Source organism: Argiope bruennichi, chromosome 11 (genome assembly GCF_947563725.1).
Source record: "Argiope bruennichi chromosome 11, qqArgBrue1.1, whole genome shotgun sequence".
NCBI lineage: Eukaryota > Metazoa > Arthropoda > Arachnida > Araneae > Araneidae > Argiope > Argiope bruennichi.
In genome coordinates, this window is record NC_079161.1 from 18,934,989 (window position 1) to 18,961,904 (window position 26,916).

The following is a 26,916-nucleotide window of genomic DNA, read 5'->3' on the forward strand; positions in this document are numbered from 1 at the left end:
AGTATTTATACTCATGAACAATTTGGGAAGAAAAAAAATTGTAGAATTTCTCTTTCTTTTTAAAAATTAATTTTAACTTATATCCATTGAGGTTTGAAAAGCATTAATTTGTCTTATAACACTAATTCGTATATGGAGTGTTGATATAGAAAGTCTCATCTATCAATCTACATACTATTTTAAGAATGTAATTGTATTGCTTATACAGCCAGTATCAGAACTGGTTGTATCAGAACAGTGAATGTATGCTTTATCCTCTTTTCTGCTATCTTTCAGAATATTACAAATAGTCATGTATTGCCTCTTACCTGTAGGATTTTTTAATTTTGGTACCCTGAGCAATTTTTTTTATGTGTAACAATGCTAGGGAGATTTTCACTTTTCTAATCTCATATTTAAAGCTAATGACAGTTTATTATTCATATAAATGGATAAAAACTAAGATTATTTTCTTTAAATGTTTTTTATGTGTTTTAGTAGCATTCGTCTTCTTCATTCTTCGAAAATCTCAAAGATATGTTTCAATATTTCAGTTTATTATCTCTTCATCTTGTAGCTTTGTTGTCAATTAAATAAATTTGCAAAGATTACAAATTCTAAGGATGCAGTTTATAGTAATTATTAATCCTGATGTTGGTTGCCAAAGGTTGCTAATTTATAACATATTGAAATACTAGTTAATTATTTAACTGGCTGTGTTACATTGCTCTTAACAGATCCTCTAAAATAATAATTCTTAGTCCTATATCTGTTCGATATTTATTATTTTTTTAGAATTGCCATAAAATGTAAATTTTTTCATTTATAAAACAAGCAAGTCAATTTTTCAAGAATTTTATTTATTTATTTTTTCTAAAAATAAAAAGATATTTCTATGAAGTTACTAAAATATAAATTGAAACTAAAATATTTTCTATGTGGGTTAAATTTAAAATGTGCTGAAATGTGAAACTATATTAACAATTATTATTACAGGAATCTTATACACTGGACTGTCTGAAACTGCAAAATGATTAAATCCCCTTCTGTTACCAGCAACTGAGCACTCAAATCGGATAATTCACGTTTAAAATATTATCTTATTATGATGTTTCAGTCTAAAGGTTCAAATCACTTTTTATTTATTTACTGAGAAATATTCACTTCCTGAGAATGAATTAATTGCTTTGAAACTGATTGTAAAAAGTATAAGCACATTATTTGGCCACACAAAGGCTTAAATCTTCTTCCGGAATTCTGGTTAGTTAGATGACATTTCTTTCTGATTCATCATGCAAATGTAATTTTTTAAAAGCTTAAAACATTATAATTAAAATATTGGCTAAACCATGGCATATGTTTTCCATTGAATAATGTCTTTAATAATATATATTCTCTTTTTTTGGAAAAAAAAGAAAAAAGAATGCAATTGAAAGTTTAATTGCATATATGATGAATCTAAAAGCAGACTTGCAATTTTAGTTTTTATTCATTTTGAAAGATATTAACTCTACAATGTTTAGAAACTTACACTTGCTGATTATATACATTGCTTATCAATTACTTCAATAGAAAAATATTATTACAGTAACAATCATTAAGTCACTCCAAATTAAATGCAAAATTTTATTAAAATAAAAATATTTTGGATTAAACAAAAAAAACCCATTTACAAATAAGATTTAAAATTTTTAATAATAACAACAACAAATTCATATTTGGAAGACTGATATTTCCATTGGCACTTCATATTATTTACTTCATGACTGGCATGCTCGTTGCTGCTTTAGAATCAGTAGCATCTTGTTCTCTCCACAACTGGGTTATCGTCTTCAGCTGCGTGTAGAAATTGACACCCTGTAAAATTAAAGAGCATTTGCATTAATTAATTCTGAATATAAGGCTCTTGTATATTAGTGTGACTGTTGGATATCACAATTCATTAATCCTCCCACCAGCAGTGATTGTAATTCGTAATTGCACTTCAAATCAAATACTCAAAATATTTTCAAAACTTATCAAATAAAATATATTTCAACAGCAAAAATTCGAGGCATATGATGTTTCTTGAACATGTATGAAAATTTTTCGAATGTATTTGGAAAAATAATAAAAACCATTTAATTGTTATACATTTATTTTGATAGAAAAATCCTGACAATATGAGCTTTGTAGATAAAGTTTTAAGAACAAATCACACTGAACTTAAGAATTTTATTTTAAATGTACCGACAGTATGGAATAAGATAATAAATAATCGGCATGTAAATTGGTAAATGGGCATTATACTTGGTATAACAGCATGTATATATTTAGCAGAGATTTCCTTACATGCTTAAGAATTTTTTTTTTAGTGGAGACTTGAGTTTTATTAATGTCATCAGAGATTCTCCATTATAAGGAGAATTCAGCAGTCGCTTTGCCTGGGAGAATGGTTTCGAGGAGTGGGTCTACCAACAATGGCAGCTTGATCAGTTCTTAAAAGTTCTGAATGCTTAGACAGGACAGGGCAGGATACTTATTACTTATATATTTTGTAGTAATCAATATCTTAAATAAAAAATAATCATCTCTTCTGTAATTAAAACGGACTAGATTAAGAAACTTTGAATATCACTATTTTAAATAATATTAGAACATTTCAACCTGTGTCTGAAAAATCGATCTGTTAAAATGAGCAGACTTTTTTTACGGCAGCTGTTAACTGGCTTAAAATAATAAGATTATTTTTAGCTTCATAACTCGCGAGTTTTAGTTACATAGGAGTGGAGCATTTATTATTGAAATTGCTTCTTTTAATGAAATATAACTAATTAGTAGATGACAGAATAAAAATGTAGATTTTCTGTTTTCAGTAGTACACTGATTGGTTCGAAAAACATGGAAAAATACTTTAAATGAAGCAATCTCTGACTGTTTAGAAATTAGGCACAGAATCCAGTATAATTTAATAGTTACATAGCAACCAAAACTATATATTTCAGAAAATTTTCGATCTTACCATGAAAAAGAGGGCTAAATACAAGAGCAGTGATTATACAATATTAAAAAAAATTATAATTGTTATATTACAATTACATGTAAAAAAAAACCAAATATATATATAATCCTAATAAATCAGATAATATACAGTGGATACCATTTAATATGATCATGGTTAAAGTTATCATTTCCTTCAAGTTATCAAAATTCATTAGTTTTGAGACAACATATTGAAATGTACATAAAAATTTTCATTTAGTGTGATCATTATTGTTTAATGTTCTCAGATTGGAAGTACAGAATTGATTGATCATTTTCAACTAACTTTACAAATTGGGCTTATAATTTAAAATAAAATTCATTTTAACTGATTACACTTTTTTGTATTACAACCAGGAATTGTCTAATAGAAGATGGATTCAAAACTCATTTTATAGATGGATCTTACTCATGATTCAACTACATTTAGACAAATATTCGTCAAATAATTAAAATTCAGAAAATTGTATTTAATAATCAATGTTATTTAGCTATGCAGACATATTTTTCAAAGATTTTCTGATAAAAAGAAAAAATTTTTAATTCCGGACAAAAGCCAGATAACTTTAAATAAAAATGGTAAAGGTAAAATAAAAAAAACCTAGAAATGAGGTAGTGAAGAGACTCCCAACTAATAGCACACTCCTGGGAGTATGCAGAAGTTATATAGGAAATGGTAGAAAATGCAAAACAAGGGATTAAAATAGAAGGGAAAGGAAGAGGGAGAGTAGTATAATTTCACTTATGAAAATTCTCAATCTGAAAGCTATGAAATATATAATTCCTTTCAAAAACACAATTGCATGGTGAAAAATAATGGTGAAATTAAAACAATAATTCAACAAATAAAAATTTTCTTGGGAACTATAAAAAGATAACCATTTTTACCAGCAGTTAGAAAGCATTATTTTGCAAAAAATATGTACATGAAAAAATAATTTCCAAAACTTACAGCTTTTCCATAGAAATTGGCATCACCCAAGAAAGATCCTCTAGAACCAGTAAATGAGAACATAGGAAGGGGAACAGGAATTGGAACATTTACACCAACCTGCAAAAAGTTAATAGTTTGTCCAAGTATATACATATATTTTTTAAATCTAATGTAAGCTAAATAATTAATAATGAAGGGAAAAAAGTAAATTTTTCCTATGTGAATCCATTTTTTTTTCACTTTTATTTACATAATGCAACAATTTAATATTATAATTTATCAATAAATAAATTCTCACAAATAATTAGCAAAATCAAAGAAAAAGTCCCCTAATCTATACAAGCTTGGATTGCATTAGTTCTGATATCTGAGACTCAACTGTAACAGAACTCTTCCAGCCTCAACAATTAGATCAATTTCCCACTTACAGAGCATTCTGATTAATTAAAAGTACATAAGTAAAGTTTGAAAGTATAGTTTAAAATAATATTTTCTTTTGTTGTAATGCGATAGAGTTCATCAAAATTCGTTGGCATGACTATATTAATACTATTAATATAATAGGGAAACAATTATTTACCACAGACAACTAGCATATAAAGTTACTACTAAGATATTAAGAAGGAAATTAAATTATTAATAATTAAATTGGTTAATAATTTCTTGTATTTTGTCTTTTTTGATACTACACTCTAAAGTGATGCCAAATCATTTTTTCCTTTAATACAAATATATCTTATCATTTACCATACATCAAAGAAAAAAAATCTGTAGTTAACTGTATTTTTGATTTATATAAATGCTTTGAAGCATAAATAAAAAAAAATCAGGATATTAAATATAATGTAATTGCTTCATTTCATATTTTTCTACATCCATTTTAATATAACAAGTATTAAAAAATATTTTTAAAAAGAAAATTATGGGACAATTTTTAGTAAAAATATTTATTCCATTCTCACTGAAAATACAAATTATTAACTCCAAGAGTTCGAACCACTTTTAAGAAAGAATGCATAGTCAAGTGAAATAATTTTCTACAAATTTAAATAATATAAACATATTAATTCACAAAACATATTGAAAGATTAGAAGGAAAGGTAAACCATGATTAAGAATAACCATATACTATAATAATAACAGTAAAATGAAATAAATTTTCTTACTTGACCAACATCAATTTCTGCTATAAATTTCCTTGCTGTAGCTCCATTTGTAGTAAACACTGCTGTCCCATTTCCATATGGATTAGAATTAATAAGATTAATAGCATCATCAATGGTATCTGCAGAGAGTGTTAATAAAACAGGGCCAAAGATCTCTTCTCGGTAGCATTCCATACTTGGCTGTATAAAGAAAATCATTAACAATTATAAATATATATTTTCATAACTATCATTTTCAAAATTAATAAAAATTATATTGTATATATATATATATATATGCATGTGCATTTGTGTGTGTGTTCAAATAGTCCTTATTAATATTTAAAATGTTTTACAGACCACAGTATTCTAAAATTAAATTATGTTTATTTATAATATATATTTTGACAACAAAGTGAAATGCAATTTTAAATAATAAAGAGGAAAAATTTCTTTCCACAATATCTTAACACAATATTAGAAACTATTAGGTATTTTATGTTAACATATTTATCACTTGAATTTTGCAAATACTACTGGTATAATAAAGCACACTCAGGCTAGAATAACAATATAAATCCAAAAGTCAAGAACGCCTGATAAAAAGAAAGCATAAAAGGTAGTCAAGGTAGCATTGAAGTACTTATATATCATGAGATATCGTTCTGACTTCAGTTTCAATAAATGGATGTAAGTTAAAAAAATTTCATTTCTTTTAACTTATAAAACCATTGATGGGACTGTATTCTCTTACTTAACTAACTTGTGTAGCTTGCAAAATCAAATAATTGTATCCAAAAATAAATATTAAATAAAAAATTAAAAGTTTTTTAAATTAAATATATATAAATAAATTTTAAGTCACTAAATATATTTATTATATCTAGTATTATATGTGATAATATTAAATTTTTTTTTTTAAATCCATTCATTCGTTCTAAATTATTTCACTACTTTTAAGCAAAACTAAATAATATTTGAATTAGTAAATTAATATATTTTAGTGAAGTACAATTTTTCAACTTGGGGGAAATACAAGAAAAATCAGATTACAATGTTAGGTTGGTAATAATTTCACATTAAACAGCATTATTAAATAATGAAGCCTAATATGGCAATTTTTTTCCAAATTCAAGAATTTATCTACAAAAATTAATATAGGTCTTAAAACTTGCATAGTTTGTTTTTCATTATGTGCATATTTACTTAAAAATAAATTTAAAATCACTTCAAAACATCAATATGATGTATGAAACACTGAAATCATTTCAATTTAGTAGATACGCACAAAAAATTAAAATTAAAGTTTTATGAACTCATACATGTGAAAAATATATTTCACTTAAAAATTTGATAAATATGGAAATTAAACAAAAATTTTCTAGTACCTTCACATCAGAAAGAATAGTTGGACCAACAAAGTTTCCTTTTTCAAAACCTGGAACTACAATGCCTCTTCCATCCAACAACAATTTGGCACCCTCCTTTACTCCCGATTCAACTAAATTGCAAATCCTCTTTTTGGCTTCTGGTGAGATGACAGGTCCCAGATCAGTATTTGGGATATGCCCTAAAATAATTTTGTTTTTTCCTTTTTAATACATGCATATGTATTAAGCAGAATAGTACAAGAAATGCTACTCATTTTGGAAGATTAATAATTCAATTTTATTATAAATACAAAAAAGGGCAGTGCAATTACAAATAGTGGTGTTGATGATATTACCATTCCCCCCCCCTCAAAATATGATTTAGATTAATGCACTTAAATGAATGAAAAATAAATCCAAGCAATTATTGACAACTTTATGCTTAACAACCAAAACTGATGGTAAGTGTAAAAAAATTTAATTTAATTTTAATTAAAAAATAATCTAAATGTCTTAGTTATCTAAAAATAAATCGTTAACAAGAACCTAAGCTTTCTGTAAAACAGTTTTAAATGTATATATGCAAGCATTAGACAATCTATTGGAAAGATATAATGATGAAGGCTAGTAATTGAATATAGCACTTTGAAAATTAATAATGCCTTAAAAACTATTCTTAAATTACTCAGACTGACATTCCATTTCAGAATATGGGGATGATTTCGAAATTATGGTTGGCACCTCGGTTTGCACTACTGACTCTAAATTTGCACACCACACCAAAAAAAAAAGTAGATTTGACACCACTAGGTCCATAGAGATGAATATTGAATTTGTAATCCTTAGATTCTGATGCTAAGATTTTGCCATCAGACCACAATAGATATCTTATAGTGTGCACAGCTCACATGAGATGACAGGATTACAAATCAAAGTAAAAAGATTAAGTAACAAAATTAATTGCTATATTTAGATGGTTCTTATACTGGATATAATTCTATAAAATCACAGGAGGGTATTTACAGTGTCATATAATGTAAAGCAAACATCTTCATATACTGTAGTGCAAAAACAATTATACTTAATAACTTGTAAATATACATTAAATTGAAAATTAAAATATAGCTAAGCAAATAATGTAAAAACATGATGTGGCACAACTTTGACATTCATTTTTTCCCCTTTCTTTTTCTTTTTTACAATTTTACTGGAATAGTATATTTAAAAAAAAATAATTTAAAACAAGTGGAAAGTTTAAACACTCAAAATCATTGAACAAATCCAGAAGTTCCAAATGGTTTTATGAATTGTTTAAAGCGGTTGAATGGCAGTGAAAGGAGAAAGACACTCCAGTTTAGATACTTCAGATAGTTTAAAACTGATCCAAATACGTTTTATTGATAATAAATGCATTAAATTTGAATGGTAAGAGGAAGTTAAACAATTTTTGGCAAGTTGGAACCTTTCCATTCCATACAATTTCAAAATGCTGTTAAGGTATTAGTTATGCTACAATAGTGGAATTAAAACTTTTCAGAAATATACTTTCCCAATAAAAGTGTGATGTTCTTCCAATCAACACTGCAATATAATTATATTTTAAAAACTTTTAGAAAGACGCATTTTTTTTAAACTTTTAGATAAGCTGGAAAAAAAAAAGAAGAAGGATACAGGAGAAATATAATACATTTAAAAGTGAGTTTTCAGATTTCAAATCCTACCAGCATTAACTTTCAACTTCTTTGCCCTCTCTACAAGTTCTGGAATCCATTTTTGTGATTCCCCAACAAAAACAGCAGTCGATAAGGCCATACAACGCTGACCTGCTGCTCCGAATGCTGCACCTACAAGCTGAAAAAACATTTTGGATGTTTCAATAAGCAATTAAAGACTACTTAGATGTAATGAAACATATAGTTATTTATTTTATCAACATAAATTATACACAGAGATGTTAATAGTAGCAATATAGACCAATTAAAAAATTATTTTTAATATTTAAAATTATTTTTAATTAAAAAATTATTTTTAATATTAAATCAAGTAGATTTTTTTATAGGAATTCTGACAACTGTAATGATTCTCAAGTCAAGACTTAGCGAAAAATTCAGCAAATCTTCAATCATGGTTCTCAAAATCCCTAATCAAAAATTTATATAAAGCTTTTACATGTTAAATTTTGACCAAAATAACTCAAACGCTTGTTCAAATATGAATTATGCAATTCAAAGGAAATAACGACTGTGTGGGAATGAAATGTTTATTTGCTCATAACATCAATGATTGAAGATAAAAGGATAATTCAAATCAAACAATTATCCTTTCATCATAAAGAGCTAAATAATTTTTTATAGCAATAGCTATGAAATTAAAGGCTGAAAAGGCACCCTCGTCCCCATAATCTTCTTCTGATAATGGAAGGGAAAAAAATGACATAAGTATTGATTATATTTCAAATAAAAAATATAAATAAAAATCCAACATAATTAATAAAAAAAAACTGACAGGCCAACAAAAATAGTTTTATTTTACATTTCAGATAAAACTACCATTATATTTATATGATCATATAAATTACATAACTTATCGATATATCAATAGTACAGAATCATAATGAATAACAATAATTTATTAATAGAAATTGACTGAGATACTAAAATTATGTTTTAAAACTATAAAAGGACTACGGGAACAAGCTGTACAATTTTGAAAAATGGTCCAATGATAAGAGTAATGAATTGATATCTTGAATAAGATATCTTTAACAAATGTTACAAATTGCTTTTGAAAAATTCTAATATAAAGAATATAATAAACATCTGATAATAATTTTTCAGAATGCAAAAAAATAAATAAAATTGTTAAATGTTTTGTACCTGATTTAGAGTGTGCTCTTTATTAGCATCAGGCACTATAACTCCATGATTTTTAGCACCCTACAAAAGAAACAATGGATAATTTTGCAAGATTAAAATTATATCTTACAGTAAAAAAGCAAATTAATTTTAAAAATAATTACCATATTACACTGCACGCGTTTGCCATTCTTGGAGCCTCGTTCATAGATATATTTACCCTGAGAAAAAACCTTTCATTAGAATATAGTATAACAATATATTACACATATTATATAAAAATATTTGCTTTTTTCTGATTTATCCAAATCATAATATGATATAAATTTGTTTAGAAATTAAAATCTGAATGTACATTAAAATTTCTCTGCACTGATTGCGGATTTTAATTTTTAAAACTCTACATTAACAAATCATCACTGAAAGATATTTGAAACATTGGAAACTGAACAAATAAATAAAAAAAATTATTAATCTTTACAAACGAATACAAAACAAAAAATATAAAAATCTAGCTTCTTTATTTTTAAAATCAATCACAAAAGAATAAATTTGAATAAAATAAAGAACATTTATATCATTTTATGTTAAATGGACAAAATGAGATAACACTGAAATATAAAGAAAAAATATTTATAAGATTTAAGAAATTTGAACATTTAATAATTATTTTCATTTATATAAATATGTCTGAATAACATATAAAGCATTATTACCTTAATAGTTCAATTTTATAAAATAAATTAGAATAAGACGATAATATAAAACAAAATTACAGTGATATTTATTAAATTAAATTAAATTAATTCAACATAATAATATTACAACACACACACATATGATGAATTGGACTTTCAGACAAGTCCAGTCGAAATGGTATCTTGCATAGCCAGGAAAATAACATACATCTATAGTAAATTATTATGCTGAATTCATTGACAGGTTATAATGCCCCTACCATTAAAATAAGAAAATTACAAAAAAAAAAAAAAATCTTCCAAATAGTTATTAGAAAGATATACATTATACAAGAATAAAAACAGAAAAGAAACTTTTGTGGAGTTATCCATAATACTGGTAAAGATATTTTTGCAAATAAAATTATGAATTTTCTGTGACTTGAAAAAGGGTTCTCCTGTATTATCATATAGTTTCTTCGAGTTAAGCAACAGCAAAGTGAAATGTTTGCTTCAAAGAAATAAAAAATAACAATAATAATTCTGTAAATGCACTTGTGGGAGGGAAACAAGAATCTATGGACACATTACTAAATTTTAGGATACATCTTTGAGCCAGTGATGTAAAATTCATAATTTATATCGCAAATATCTTTGACAAATTTTACAGATACCTCCATGAACACTTTTCCCTGTGTTTTTATTATGATATAGTATCCATTGTTCTGACTATATATCTGATACCTTACTTTTTTTAGCTATTTTTTGTAGACCTATTTTGCTTCCAGGCACTGTGATTTTTCTCAATAAATTCAGCATAATCACTTTATAGGTACACATTACTTCCTTGGTTATATGAGATGCTGTTTTTAATCTAAGACCTTTACCAATCACTGAGTATATGTGTTCGCACAGAATTTTGCAGGTGCATGGTGAAAAGGAGAAACTTTTGGAATGAACTTCAGTTTATTTCACAACAGGAGTCATAATTTATACAAGGGAATGAAAGGTGGAAGATGTTTGTCGCACCAAGTGCAAAGTGACAAAAATTGTTCTTTTTTAGTGATTTTTATAAGAGTTTCTAATGGGTATTTCTTTCACATGAGTTGACTTAGGAAAAAGAATTTTAAGTATCTGCGAAAAGAATGTGAAGTGTTAAGAATTTTTCGCTCAGAGCATGGGAAATAAAAGAGTCAGCAATTTTGTAGAGGGCATATTAGAAATAATTAAAAAATAAGAATTTGATCAGGAAACAGAAAAATTTAGATCAAACTAATATTGGCTAATTTAAGATAAAAATTAGGAAATCAATTGGGATTTAAATTGAGATTATATATATAATCAACAAAAATTAACAATATTGTAATTCTACTATAAAAAAAAAAACTATCAAAGAATTAAATTATTTTTTAAAAATTTGCAGTGTTTATTTATGTTTTACAAAATAATTCTAGGACATATCATAAGAAAAATATATAGAAGAGTTCATATGCTTAAAGTCTAATAAAATAACAAAGACAATCATAAAACACTTACCGCTCGGTCAGATCCCACAAAAGATATAGCTCTAATAGTTGGATTGTCACATATGAAAGTAACAGCTAAAAAGAAGATTAAAAATTAAAACATGTCCAATAATGCAATAGAAAATAATCACATTTTTAAAAAATAATCACATATGAATGAATGCTAATTTTATAATGACATATTCACTGGAAAAATAAATCAAAAGTAGTTACTACTTCTTTTTATCTGATTATGTAATTTAAGTTCTTTTTTATTATATCATATTAAACAAATAACATTTTAAGTAATAATTCATCAACTCAGAAACAAAAAAAAAATGATGTAAAAAAAATACCCGAGAAATATTTCAGCTTTTTCAATTATTAATAGATATTAACTCAGAAATGTTTATACTTAGTGTCATATTTTTATAATCTTATGTATTTTATCAGAATTAAATAATCTGGTTTTAAAATTTACTTAAATAATACAAGTGCAGATTTAAAAATATATTCAAAACTATGTTTATTTTTCTATCTGAGGAACAATTTATCTTTATATAAATATTTTATTTATATTTAAAAAAAATTAAACAGCATATAAAAGCAGGCAATGACATAAGTATTTAAATATATTTACAAACCATTAAAATCATCATCATCATATTTGGCTAAACAGCCCAGGGTGGGCCAGTGCTTTCCTCTGAATTCTATTTTTGACACTTGTGTGCCAGTTTCTTACTTGGATAGCCAAAAAAGTCTGTCTCCACTGACTCTATCCATCTCATTTTGGGTCTGCCCCTTTTTCTACTTGCTAGAGGTTTATGTAAAAGAATTTTTTTAAATATGGAATCATCATCCATTCTAAATATATGAGCTGCCCAAATCATCCGATTTATTTTTATGAACTTTATAATATCTGGCTCTCTAGAGATTTTATATAGCGCTTCTTCTCAAAACATTGTTGATTTCTATCCCACTAAAAATGGTTCATGGAATTTTTCTTTCAAAAATTGCTATTTTATTTTCTCCAGATTTGGTCAGGGTCCAGGTCTCTGAGCCACTGGTAAGTATTGGTCCAATTAAGTTTTTATATGGTAAAACTTTTGTATTTCTTGATAGTAGTGAGGATTTAAAAAATCATTTTAGTCTGTAAAAGAACTTATTTGCATTCATTAGACGACCTTGAATCTTCTTGACTATGCTATTATCATCAGTAACTATAGAACCAAGAAAAGTAAAATTTTGGACAACCTGAAATTTGTGAGAACCAATTTCTAGATGGGATTCATAGAAGGTCCCATTACTTAATACAGCCATATATTTGGCCTTTTCGCAGTTTATGATAAGTCCCATGCTATTAGCAGCATGCTCTAAAGAAAGAAAAGCATCTTTAAATGTAATGATGTCAATTTCGTCTACATAGGCAACAATTTGTGTTGATTTTGAGAATATATTGCCTCTGATGTTAATTCCTGAATTTCTTATGACTTTCTCTAAAGCAATGTGAAAAAGAAGACATGATAAAAATATCACCCTGACTCCATTATTGACAGTAATTTCTTCTGATAAAGATCCTAAGAATTTGACCCTGCGAGTGGCATTGGACATACTTGCAACAAAAAGTCTAATTAGTTTATGCGGTATTTGAAATTCAGCCAATACCACAATTTCTATTATTATACTATCAAAAGCTTCTTTGAAGTCTATAAAAAAATGATGTGTAGTAATAGCAAATTCTCTGGTCTTTTCCAGAATTTGCCTAAGTGTAAAAATCCGATTTTTAGTAGATTTTCCTTTCCAAAAAAAAAAAAAAAAAAAAAACATTGATAACTTTAAATTTGAGGGTCTATAAATTGTGCAAGTCTTGTATAAGATGTTAGACAAAATTTTATAAGTGGTACATAAAAAACTGATGCCTCTATAATTAGAAAAATCTATTGTATCACTTTTTTTATATATTGGGCATATAACACTTATGTTCCAATCAGAAGGTAGTATTTTAGATTCCAGATATCAGTAATAAGATTGTAGATTAACTTTAAAAGTACTGGTCCATGACATTTCAACGGATCAGCTGTGATGCAGTCATGCCCAATTGCTTTGTTGTTTTTTAACTTTTTTATAGCAGATTTTAATAGGAGATTATTTCTTCAAGTTCAGGTGGATGTACTTCTTCACTATTTTGATTTAAAAAACAATTTCAGAACTGAAGGGTTGATCATGTTTACTGAAAATTTCATGGAAATGTTCTCTCCATCTGTTAAGAAGAGCCTGTTTGTCAGTTAAAATTAGACCATCTTTACTTTTGCAGAGGTTAGATGTTTGTTTAAAGTCCATGTGACAATAGCATCAAAATAGCTTTTTAAATATTAGTCAAAAGTATGCAGTTCAACTGACAAAGAGAAGGACAATAAAACGAAACTCAATAAACTTAACTCAAAATGTTTACATTCAATGTAATATATTTACAATTTTATGCATTTTATTAGAATTAAATAATCTGGTTTTAAAGTTTATTCAATTTTTTTCAGTTAATACCATTGCCAATTGGAAAATTTATTCAAAAGGATGAATTTCTTTTTTTTTTTTTTTTAATCAGAAGAACAATTTATTTTTATATAAATATTTTGATTGATAACAAGAATTTAAAAAAAAAAACATAAAAGTTGGCAATGACATAAGTATTACAAGCATGCAAAGTGTTAAAAACCAATCAAAAGCGAGCAGTTCAATAGATAAGGAGAAATGCAATAAAAAGAAAGCAGGTTACTGGAAGAACAAATTGAAAAATAATTCTCATGTTAGGAATACACTTCTGAAGCCCCCATAACACCATACCTCTAATCCCCCCCCCATTTTATACTTTTTTGTATACATTTTTCCAATAGTAATATCAAACAATCTTTCAAGCAATTCCTGGCTTTAATGAATAAATGCTAAGTATGAATTCATAATGAAGTGATTAATCTTTTGATGAAAATTTTTTCACTATCAAATGATAATTGTAAATTTCGATCTAACAAATTTTATTCTTAAATTTGTTTGATAATTAAAGTGTCAGAAATGTAAGATTGACAAATGCTATCAAAAATGAATAGCTGCAAGAAATATTACAATCCTAATGTCAGTCAGTATTTATTAAATGAAAATAGGAAATGTCAGTTTAATAAATCATCTGGCAAAGATCTGTTGATTTATTAATAAATACGGGAAATCCAACAACTTATTTGTAAAAAACAGATCCTACAAACAAATTACAGGTATTTTTAACTTAATTCTATACCTTCATGTGCACCATGAATAACATTAACAGCTCCGTCAGGAATACCAGCTTCTTTTGCTAACTCCATCAAAATCATCGTGGCACCTGGATCTCTTTCTGATGGTTTGAGAATCATAGTATTACCACATACCAATGCAAGAGGAAACATCTGGAATTTACATAAAATTAATAAGACAATTAATTTTGTATTGTAACAAAAATTAAATAGTAATATTGTATACTGTAATAAAAATTAAAATAATTCTAGTTCAATTCTTAAATGTAACAAATGATAAAGGAGAAATTTCAATTCTTATGCCGATGACTTGCAAATTAATATTAATTTATACATATCATTTAGAATTTTTCAACAATATTGGTTTTTTTTTTTTTTTTAATAAAGGATATTAGAAGGATGTGCTGCTTGAAACACAAAAGGAAAGAGAAATATATATCCTACATTTTTCTTAAAGGTTTAAAATACAAAAATTAAATACATAATAATTCAGTATTATGTGTTCTGAAATTGCAATATTTGAGGAAAAACCCTTTATGAGTCCATTAATTTGTATGTGTTAACCAAATTATTATAAATGTAGAGGAACCTTTACAGTTATTTGATGAAATTTATATCTGTTTATAGTAATGCTGAAAATTTCTTTCTTTCTTTATAACATTTCCTCAAAAAATGAAGCAAAGCTAAAAATAAATTTCAAAGCAACAACATTGATGTCAAAATATGACAAATGGATGGTTAAGTGAAATCGTTTAGGAGTTTGGAAATATAAAGTACTTTATTACACAAAAAAACAAGGGCATATGTTCCATTTAGACACAGAAGTGAAATGAATTTATTGGGGATGATAACATAATTTCTTAGAAAGTATGGCTGTACCATAGTAAAGCATTAAATAACAAATATCACTCCAAAATCTGTGACAAAAAAGCTAATAACTGAACAAAGAGTATCTGTTGAAATATGAATACTGAGAAATTTCGTTCTAGAATTGAAAATTACTCCATGCAATGAATATTGTGATAATTATAAATGTGCTTCAACAAATTTCATAACTTAAAAATAAATATGGAAAATAAAAAAAGAATCAATAATTGATTAATAATTATATTAACATTATATGATAAAAATAAATCAAGATCAAATCAACAATTACAAAAATTAGGAAACTAAAAATAAATGTACTTGAATTTATTTAATGAATTTAATCAAAGATTCAACAGACATACTCAATATAATAGATAAAAACAGAGCAAAAATTAAATTTTGAATAATAAAGTTTAAAACAGCAATAATTTATAACATATATATTTCAATTTTTAACACTGCTCAATGAATATGTTTTCATTATTTTGAGTTCAATTACTTGTCGCTTATTTAATGCCATTGCATTCTCTTCTTACAAGAAACTGTATCACAAATGCTGACGTTTAAGAAGAGGAATAAAATCTAAGAACTCACCCAAAGAGGTATCATTGCAGGAAAATTAAATGGTGCAATACCAGCACACACTCCAAGAGGTAAGCGATATGATATGGTATCCATATCTCGAGATATTGATGGCAAGGTTTCTCCTAACTGTAAGGATGTGATTCCACAAGCATGTTCCACAACCTCTGAATTCAATAAATAACCATTAGATGATGAATTAAATAATTATCATATGATGAATATAAGAACTATCAGATGATGAATTTAAAAACTATCAAATGATGAATTTAATAAATAACTATCAGATGATTTACTTGAAATACAATTAAAAGCTAATAAGCAATTTGGTTTAAAGCTTACATTTTGTCTCTCAGTTACTACATTTTGTACTGGCCATATACAATAAAAGAATATTCCATAAAAAACTTAATTTAAACACCCAAAATTTTAAAATAAATTACATTTGACTCTTTAACAATATTATAATAACGATAAAAAAAAACAGAAATTAATAGCAAATTATTAGAATATAATATTCAAACAATTCAAGTATCAATGTTTTCATAAAGTTGGAATTCAGAATAAGATTCAGCTCAACCGTTCTTGCTCTTTCCTATTCATAAAATAATAAAAATTCGGAATTAAAATAATATGTCTTACTGTATAAATATTCTACAAAATTTTTTAAAATATTTTTCTAATACTTTTTAATATTTTTCTAATAAAAATGGGGTATTCAAGTATAAAACAGACATTAACCTTTTAAAAAATATTTGCCGATTATAGATACATTTAAAAACAAAACAAAATAAATAAATACCTGTCATTGAAAGTATAAGTAAAAACACCAAGAAAATAAGGTTGCTCACTTTTAAATATTATCGTAGTTTAAACCCTTTAATTTAATAATTTCATATTTGTTGTCTCATTAAACTTATTTATTCTTTACCATCTATTATACCATCTATTTTAAACCTTAGCTAATAACCTAAGTTAAGAACTCCGTGATATGAAACAAATTTAAAAAAAAAAAATTTAACTTGAAAAATTTATAAACAATTTTAAACAACAACAAATTATAAACATTTAAAACAACAATTTTAAATAATTTTTACTACTTTAAATAATAGATTTACCAGGTTTTTATACATTTAAACAACTATTATGTCATTTATAAATGTTACGATTCAACACAAGAATTATATGGAATAAACAAATGTGTAAAGTATCCAATGAATTTTCATTTGAATCACAACAACAACAACAAAAAATCCTTAAAATAGAACATGCAATTTAATTAGATAACAGATAAAATAAACCAGTGAAGGTGTTGAATATATTGATTCTAATAATATAACCCTGCATATATAATTCTTCTAAACATTGATATATGTATTAATATTCCAAATTCTAAAGCTAGCTTTTAATGTTTCTAATGCAAAAATAAGGTACTCATACTTCACAAAATTATATTTTTATTTAATGTCTGCATTATTTAACATGATAAAATGGTAACACTAGAGATCCCTTAATAAAATGAAATATTTTATTATTCACAAAAGAATTACAATCACAGTTTTTAGAAACATGCAGTCATCATATATAAAAGTAATCATTAATTAATTACAGTACACTCCCGATTATCCGCGGAATTGGGTGGCGCGGCCGCCGCGGATAACAAAAATCGCGGATAATCCGAAAAAAGCTAAAAACGGGTATAGCAAAAGAGAAAACAGTCATTCCAACTTTGGAAAATCGTTTTATGTACAATAAAACGTAAAATAAACTGCAGGAAATGTTTAACTAACGCTTAATATATTAGTATATCACTCAAAACTAACCTAAAATGCATTGTTAATGAAAACAGAAAAGTGCTTTGTACTTACGAGAGGCGTCAAGGATACACTGAAAAATGAATACATATGTACTGTTTTAATACTGTAATGTATTATGTAATTACAAAAGCATAACTGTAAAACTACACCTTTTTGAAGAAATCAATCATTTGTGTTTGCTTCTTGCTTTGGAAGCATTTTCTCTTTGCTTGGAAGCAAAAAAAACCATAGCGCGGCAGGCGCGGATAATCCGCTCGCGGATAATCGGGAGTCTACTGTACAATCTTTCATATAGAATATATATTGGAACAACAATAATATATGTATGAACTTACGCAATCCTCTATGTACATCACCTTCTGCATCTATTAGAGTTTTGCCTTGCTCTAAAGTAATGCTTTCTTTTAATCTATTCTAAAAATAAAAAAATAAATTAGAACTTTATTATAAAATTACAAATGTCATCTTTAACATATTGGTCTTTAAATGTGTTATCATCTTGACATATATGTAGAACATACCATACAACTGGTTAAGAATAAAAAAATCATTCTTTTAAAATGGAAAAAAAAAAATCATTGCCTGTTATACAAAACCAAGAATTCTCTATTCTTTTATTGAAAGTTCAATATGAGATTAATGTATATATCATGGATCATTGAAAAACTTTGATCCAATTTATTGAAGTGAAGCACTATTAATATTCAATTTAAAAAATATCCAAGCAAGAAATAAAATATTATGTAATTTAACATTTAATACAAACCTATTTCAAACATTAATTTTTACACACTTTTTTTTACATTAAAGAATAAAATCTAACTTGCATTGTAATGTCTGCAAAAATTAGTTTTTATCTTATGTGCAATGCCACAATTAATATGTCATATACAATCAGCAGTGATTTCATTTAATGCAATATGCCTAAAAAACACATAGTCCTTTTGAATAAAATAATTTGCTTTCTATAATATTTTTAGTGACAAATCATACAATTTTGCACTTACTGTTAGCTGACTATAAAGATAATTTTATTAAAAATATCTTATAAAAATTCAAATTATAGCCACTGTTTGCAATAATTTCAGAACATATTCCATAATTCCAGATTTCATTTATGTATAATTTTGCAATATACATAAATGCATATGTTATGGACAGTATGAATAATTGGTTATTATTAATAATGACAAGTTAGTATTAATAATAACCAATTATTCACATTGACCATAACACATGTTTCATTTTAAGCATTTTATATTGAAGAATATTTGGATTGGATTCTTTTTAAATTATACTGAAGAAGAATAGTAGGTTCCTTAGTAAATTATTAACTAGTTTAACTACAAATTCACAGGTGGGATTTATTCATTTATTTTTGACACTTATTTTTTGTTTTGTTAGATATGGGAAATTATTGCTATTACTCTGCAAATATTCTTGCAAACATTTGATTACAAAATTCCACATACTATATAAAAATTCAATACAAAATCAAAATCATTAATTAGATATAAATGTTTCACATGAAAGGTCAGCAAAGTAATTGTGTGTGGGGGGGGGGGATTTTCAATTTTTCATTGCCAGCTTCAACTAAAAAAATTATATTAATTAATGTTCCCAATTTCTGTCTTAAATTATAATTTCAGACATCCAGGACTCAAATATTTCTCAAATAAAAGTCAAAACTCAAATAGTACTACTTCAAAGAGAATTAATAATGCCATTAAATTTGATGAATTTCTTTTGCAATTTTTGCATTAAATAAAAAATCTTACAAATGATAATAAAAACTAATATATAAAAAATGTCATGGGTCATTTTTATTGTTAATTATATTAAATAGTATGATAGATTTTTTTTTAAAATTCAATGAGATATAATGTTTGATGCATATATATCACCGATCAGTAAGATTTTAAGAATTTTTAAATCACAAATTCAGTATAAATAGAAACAACCATAAAGAACACAAATGATTTTACCATATTTTCTTTTATTAAATGCTGCAACTTGAACATAGTCTGCTGCCGAGTAAGAATTGATGTATTGGACCAAGTTTTAAATGTTTCTTTTGCACTGGCAACTGCCCATTCCATTTCGTCTTTGGTAGATTTAGGCACCCTTGTCACGACTTCATTTGTTGCCTGAAAAGAATGAAAGTTGTTATTCGGATATAAGAAATATTATATTCAATTAATAAATTGTTTTTGTGTATACAGAATATTCAACAACCAAAATAAAAGTCAGTATTTTCAAAAATCAGATTATGAAATAGACAGATTTGTGTAAATAAAAAGCAAAAATGTATAAATTAATTCGCACGGTTATTCATTCAAGATTGGTAATGAAGAAAAGAATGCAAAAATTCTCAAAACTCAAATTTAAAATAAGTATCTCTATATTTAATGAAGATTGCATACCCTCCAATATTGATTATTTAATAGGCCTTTATTATTGACTAAATATATAAGTGAAACAATTTCTTTAAAAAATCTCACAATACTATTTTGTTGCCCTAACAAATTAACAGCATTCATTAGATATTTACAACTTTGCTTCATTGATTAACAATCACTTTTCCTTTTTTCAAATCATTATTGCAAAATTTCACAGAATAAACAACTCTTAATTCATATATCTTGATATGAAACTGACCAAATTTGTTCATAGTTTTTATACTCAGAAAATCTGTCTAATAGCAGAAACAAAGAAAATGCAAATCTATACAGTGATTATGCATTTAAACATTTTTTTTTTAATTTCAAAAAAAAGTGAAAAACAATCCTTTGGATAATTTTTTAACTCTTCATAAATGAGGGAAAATATTTGATGAAAATAAAAGATTATTATGTGTGTATAACTGCAGTTGCTTACTTTTATTATTGCATTATCATTATCAATTACTTATTTACAAAGCTAGATTAAGTTCTTCCTAGAAGCAATGCATGTTTCAAGTCCCTTTCTTCTACCACATTAACTTCTAAAATAAGATTTTTTTTTTTTTTTTTTTATCAATCTTAGTTAAATTTTTATATAAATACTTCTTACACAAGAAATAAGATTGAAATTTAAAAAAATGAAACATTAAATGCAAGTTTTCCTTTAAGAAAGTTGTTCTCAATAAACAAAACAAACATACACACACAGAAAATCAAAAATAATTTTAAACAAAATGGTTTTAAAAAATGTAAAAATTTTCTAATACAATTCATAATTTTTGCAAGGTTGCTGAAATGGGAACCATTTGACCTGGAAAAATAACTTGAACAAAGTTAATAATCTGCAAGAGGTTTTGAAATGATGGAAAACAATGTGAAGTTTAGTATTTCGAAATGTAAATAATAGTTGATATTAATTTGAATATGTTTTTCTTTATTTTGTAAGTTTGTATAAAATTATCTACATAATTCAGATAAGAAAACACATATTCACAAAAAAAAAAAACCTTGCAATCTATTAAAATAGTGGGGTTTCTATATAGTTACATGCCTTTCCTATTCAATAATCTGATCCTGCTTTATTTATTGAGTTTTCTATAGCAAAAATTATCATAAAATTCTATGACTTATCAAATAAGCAATTCAAAATAAAAAAAAATAAAACTCTTGCATCATGAACTTTTGAAAAGACTTTAACCATTACTCATTATATTTACAGACAAATTAATTCTTCTATAATATTTTAACAAATGGCATCTAGATATATAAATTAGTTTGCTTACTTACAGGATTATGCAAATCAATCCAATCTGAAGTCTTGGATTCGATAAATTTCCCATCAATAAACAGTTTAGTAGTTGGCTATAAATTAAAAGTGTTTTAATTCATATAAAAACATTTCCAATAATTAAAAAAAAAATAATTATAAATCATAACAATATATTTATTAATAAATTTCACTACTTACAGCTGAGGCAATATGTCTTGAGAGGAATCCATATTTCTGCAAAAATAAATTATCTTCATTTTAATAACTGCATCATAAATTGTATGAAATAACCAAATGAAATATAGAAAAATTAATAAGATAAAATTAATCTTTTAAGTGCTTCTCCTATGTTTGCAGAAACACAATACACGTCTACATGCTGTTGGAAAAGTTATCCTTTTTTTTTCAGTTTTTAAGTCTTTCTAATTCATTTTTTGTAATATTTAATTATTATATCAATGTTTAGTTGACTAAATTTTCATATTTATGCAAAATTTATCAACCTAATTTCAAATTAATATTTCCATTATTCTTTTACATTCAGATACAGCTTGTAGGAAACATTCAACAATGACTGTACATATGTCCTTTGTGATACTTCATATAGTTCAAAGTAATAAATAAAAATTTCCAGACTTTTCAAATATCAGTCATTAAAAAAGGCTTGTATTCGGTTAAAAAAAAAGTATCATTTAAAAAAAATTAACGATTCTGAAGTCTTATATGCAAATAACCTAATAAAATATCAAAAAATATTTTCATGAAGTTTCCAGCAATACATTTGAAAATTATAGTTTAGTATTAATGCTTTGAAGTTCTTAATTTGTAGTAGTACAAATCACATTAAACAATTATTTATACGGATATGAAATAAGTATCTTTGGATTCTATAAAATTATCAGGAACATAATCCTAATTTTACCAAAATTAATTTTTTAAATTTTCTCTCAGCATTATTACAACTAATATTGTTTGTTATTATTATCATCATCTGTTTATTGTTATCTGTCTTATAATCTAAATCGAAATAAGGAAAATTCCATATAAAAACGTGATACATAATTCAACCTATAAATATATGTAATTAAAAAAAATACAATTTTAAATAATTTTGGAAAAAAAATAGGCACTAAAAAAGTTTATTTATACATTTAAATTCTGCTTGAAATTTTTTCTATTTCTCATTCTTTTAAAATCTTTATTTACACAAAAAAGAAGCATCAATATATAAAAACAAAATATCTGCTTATAATTAAAGTTTTGGAAAGATTTTGACTTAAAAATGCAATTTTAAAGTACTTTTGATTTTATGCAACACATAATTTAATATTTAAATCAATAGACAGAAAGTTACATAAATATTCAATGATTTACTGAAATTTGTCACTTGTTTACATTCAAATCTAAATATTATATTTTGATATAGCCAGAAAAAGAATCTTACATCGAACATTAGTAGCAGACACCGGTACAAATTGTTTAAATGTTAGTCAGTTATTGAAATGGTTTATTCTTCCAGAAGAGCAGAGACATATTGGATATAAAGATATGGATATAAGGAGGCCAGGATAAATACCAAAATAGTAGCTTCTACTTAAAAATATGAAGAAACTGGAAAACCGACCCTGTTACTAAAACTTCATGCCAGGGAGCACTAGTATTAATATCTAAATAATATTTATCACTTTTGTTCTTAATATGATTTATATTTGCTAAACTAGCACTAATATCTTAATGCTATTGCATTTTATACTCTGAAATAAATAAATGCTAACAATTAGGAATTAAATAGGAAAATACAAAAACCAACATTCAAAGAAAAGTGTTTACCGCTTACAAAATTTTCTTAATGAATATCACATAACAAATCTAACATCAAAATAAAATTACTTGATGCTTAAAATTAAACAGACAGAAAAGAAATATTAACATTCGCATGCTACGAAATGCCTTATTATCCATTTTCATAGCTTAAGAGTAAATTTAAATTCTCAATTGTAACAGTTATTTAATTATCTTTTTCAATAGAAAAAAAAAACAGCCATTTCAGAAGTTTGATAAAGGAAGTTTGTTTTAAATTTCAACAATGGAAATTGCTATTTAAAAATTGGTCAAAATTACCTACTAAATATTTATTATTAAAACAAAAATTTTTAGAATCTATAATGGAGTTTGTCTAGGAATTTAAGTAATAATATTATTACAAATTGGCAGTAAAAATATTTAAACTTTGATGATCTTTTAATAAATTAAAATTCTATTCAAAAGTTGAAGATGCTCATTTAAGCTTAAAAAATATATTTGTGCCAGATTTATTATCAAAACTCCAAATGGTCTAGCCTCTAAAACATCAGTAGACAAATGGACAAAGGATACAACTCAAAAATTGTATAAAAGATATTAAATGTGAATGGCTTGTTGATCTAAAAAGCAATATATCATCATAAAAATGTTTTTTTAATTATTATTTATAACATTCTTCTGAGAATTATGAATAAAATTTTTTAAATCTGCTCAGCAAATCTGTTTTAACTTAAATAATTTTAAAAGGATTTAAATAAGAAATTCAAACAGTTGTTCATGTGAAAGTTTTACGTGTTAAGAGAAATATAAAATTAATATGCATTTCATTGATTTTGCAATTAAAAAATTTTTTAATCAAATATATATAATGAAGTAAAAAAAAAATCCTCATATTTAAGGATAATGATGAATAAATCAAAAACAATTTCTTTATTGCCATACACACCATAAGGAACTCTGCAGAGTTCTTAGGATTGTTAAGAAACTTAGCTTTTCATTAATAAAGTTTTGGTTAATAAATCTCTGCTTAAAAATCCTATTTGTTATTTTCTTGAGAGAAAATTAGCTACATCCTTAGACTGTCAAGAGGATTATAATCGTTATATGCAACTTCACTTGACTAGAATCCTTTTAATTTTTCAAAATCTAAAAAAAAATAGAGTCAAAACGAACACTTTTTATATTTTTTTAATAAACACAACAAAACAGATCCTCAATTGAATTGTTTTGTAATGACATTCATTTACAATAATGGTGTTCAGGGCACATGTGTTTTCTCACCCCCCCCCCCAGTTATACCATAGCATAAAAGGCTTAACAAAGTTTTTAGTGCAATAAACTTACTTGTTCTGTCCACAAACAGAAGAGATATTGCCCGACAGCATTGTAATTTCTAATTCATAGAATTCATGTGGCATCATATTCTCAAAAAGGTCAAAATGTTCTCAGCTATAATAGCATGTTTATGCATTCCATCTATAGTTATTTGTAATTTTTCAGCTTTTTTTTTTATAATCAAGTAATTTTTTGTCATGTTTTTTACATATGTAGAAATTATTTATAACCTAAAAATTTACCAAAACTTGCTAGTTAGCAGACATATAATGGAAAAGATCCAGGCCAAATCAGCTAAACTAAATTTATTGTATTTACTCTAAAAAAATCACTACAATTTTGCTATAAAAAAGAATCAATAAAGAAAATTAGTAAATTATTCAAGATAACTATTAGTTAATCCAAGATTAGCGATATTCTCTTCAGTCATTTTGTATATTTTCAAGTTAAAAGATTTTCTTTCTCTTCCAGTAATTTAGTTATAAAGACTACTTCCATTTTTGATGCCACAAAAACTAGCAGAAATTTCCCAGATGACTTGTTTCCAGGTGTGTCTGGTTTCATATAGAACCACTGAATAAAAGTGTGTCATCTGATTCTATTTTTTCATTTCAAAGAATAGCTGAATTAGCACAATGTTAAGAATGTTCATGTATGGTACTTGGCTTAGCTCAACCTTTGTAAATTTTTGTTATTAAACCAAGTAACAGATAATAGTAGCAAAATCCATACTTGTTTTTAACATAATATATTATTGAAATGTCTGATTAATTAACATGTAAATTTCTTCAATTTTCATACCATGTCATGCAAAATAATTTTAACTGGTAAGTAAATAATGTCATCAGTATGTAGTTTTCTCTTACACCTCATAATAATTTAATTTTAATGATGTGTAATTTAGAAGAATTTATATCATAGAATTTTAGTTTTCAATTAATATCTTTTTTAAAAATAGAAAATTTTCAATATATTTATATAAATATGAATATGCTCAGGTTTATCAAATTAGAGATTCATGCACTAAGATAGTATAGGCATATAACGGACATTTTAAAAAGACAAGACTATCTTCAGAAATAAAGTTCATTCCTTTTCGTGCATATTATAATATATGCAACTGATAAAAATTTAGGACATATATTTATAAAAAATGACAAGTATTAAATTGCAGTAATATATTTTAAGCTTACAATACAGATACACTATTATCTCCAGTGTTTTCAGAGAGAAAAAATAAAAATTAAGAAATAGAATTATTGACTAAATCTTTATATATGCACATGAAAATGTTTTTTCTGCTTATTTCTCAGAAAAACATTATAACGGGAGGAATTATAAGGAAATATAACACAAGAAAGCTTAAAGGAAGATCAAAATTAAGGAAACCCATAAAAATAATGTTACATAAGAAAAACGTTCTTTTGATACTAAAACTTTATAAAATGTAATATCTGATATGAAAATTCATTAACAAAAAAATTTGATTATTGATACACAAATGTAAATTCCTTTTTTTTTTTAATTTATTGCATTTTAGCATAATTAGGGTGGACGAAATGAAGGTGCAACAAGTTAAATCAAACAAAATCATATAGAATATAAAATGACAACCCTGAAATATCAAATCTGCGAAGGAAAATTTTACAAAGATAGTAAAAAAAAGTTAAGTGAATACAGTGTTGCTAAGGGTACATATTTGAAACAGCAAATACTATAAAATATATTTAATAGATTGATGAAAAAAACTTAATCATGAAATATATAAAACAAAACTAAAATATTCGAACATAACTAACGATCAAATGAAGTCGTTTTGACAATAACAAAGTTTTCAGGTATCGTCCCATATTTTTATTGCTGAACAGCACCGGTAGAAGCAGCAACGAGTACACGAAATGCCTATTTCCTAATCCTCACTTATCATTCGATGCTGAAACCTTGAAGTCCTGGACAATTGTAAACAAATCCAGGCGGTTAAATCTCTTTTCTGTTCTGCGCAGATTGATTGCGCATAATGTACACACTATTAAT

At 25.6% G+C, this 26,916-nt stretch overlaps 1 protein-coding gene across 2 annotated transcripts; it reads right to left on the reverse strand.

Moving 5' to 3' along the window:
• Positions 1-1,591: 1,591 nt before the first annotated feature.
• Positions 1,592-26,916, reverse strand: LOC129956976 (probable methylmalonate-semialdehyde dehydrogenase [acylating], mitochondrial). 2 transcript variants are annotated; one of them, XM_056069056.1, is made up of 15 exons: positions 26,682-26,898; positions 21,943-21,978; positions 21,762-21,836; positions 20,019-20,180; positions 18,369-18,447; positions 16,229-16,383; positions 14,773-14,920; positions 11,518-11,582; positions 9,469-9,525; positions 9,326-9,385; positions 8,171-8,300; positions 6,468-6,649; positions 5,101-5,280; positions 3,953-4,051; positions 1,592-1,836 (listed from the first exon to the last, which is right to left on the reverse strand). In XM_056069056.1, exons 1-15 carry the CDS (start codon positions 26,730-26,732, stop codon positions 1,735-1,737), a joined length of 1,581 nt encoding a protein of 526 aa, XP_055925031.1. In that variant the 5' UTR covers positions 26,733-26,898; the 3' UTR covers positions 1,592-1,734. The 2 variants fall into 2 exon arrangements, with proteins under 2 accessions (XP_055925031.1, XP_055925032.1); XM_056069057.1 differs by lacking the exons at positions 3,953-4,051; positions 5,101-5,280 and having other exon boundaries at positions 26,682-26,916.

Excerpts from the sequence above, each read along its gene's own strand:
- LOC129956976 (XM_056069056.1), bottom strand. The coding sequence starts at position 26,732 with ATGGGACGATACCTGAAAACTTTGTTATTGTCAAAACGACTTCATTTG. Across the intron at positions 9,526-11,517 it reads TTGTGGGATCTGACCGAGCG|GGTAAATATATCTATGAACG; the intron begins GTAAGTGTTTTA and ends GTTTTTTCTCAG. Across the intron at positions 9,386-9,468 it reads AACGCGTGCAGTGTAATATG|GGTGCTAAAAATCATGGAGT; the intron begins GTAATTATTTTT and ends TTTCTTTTGTAG.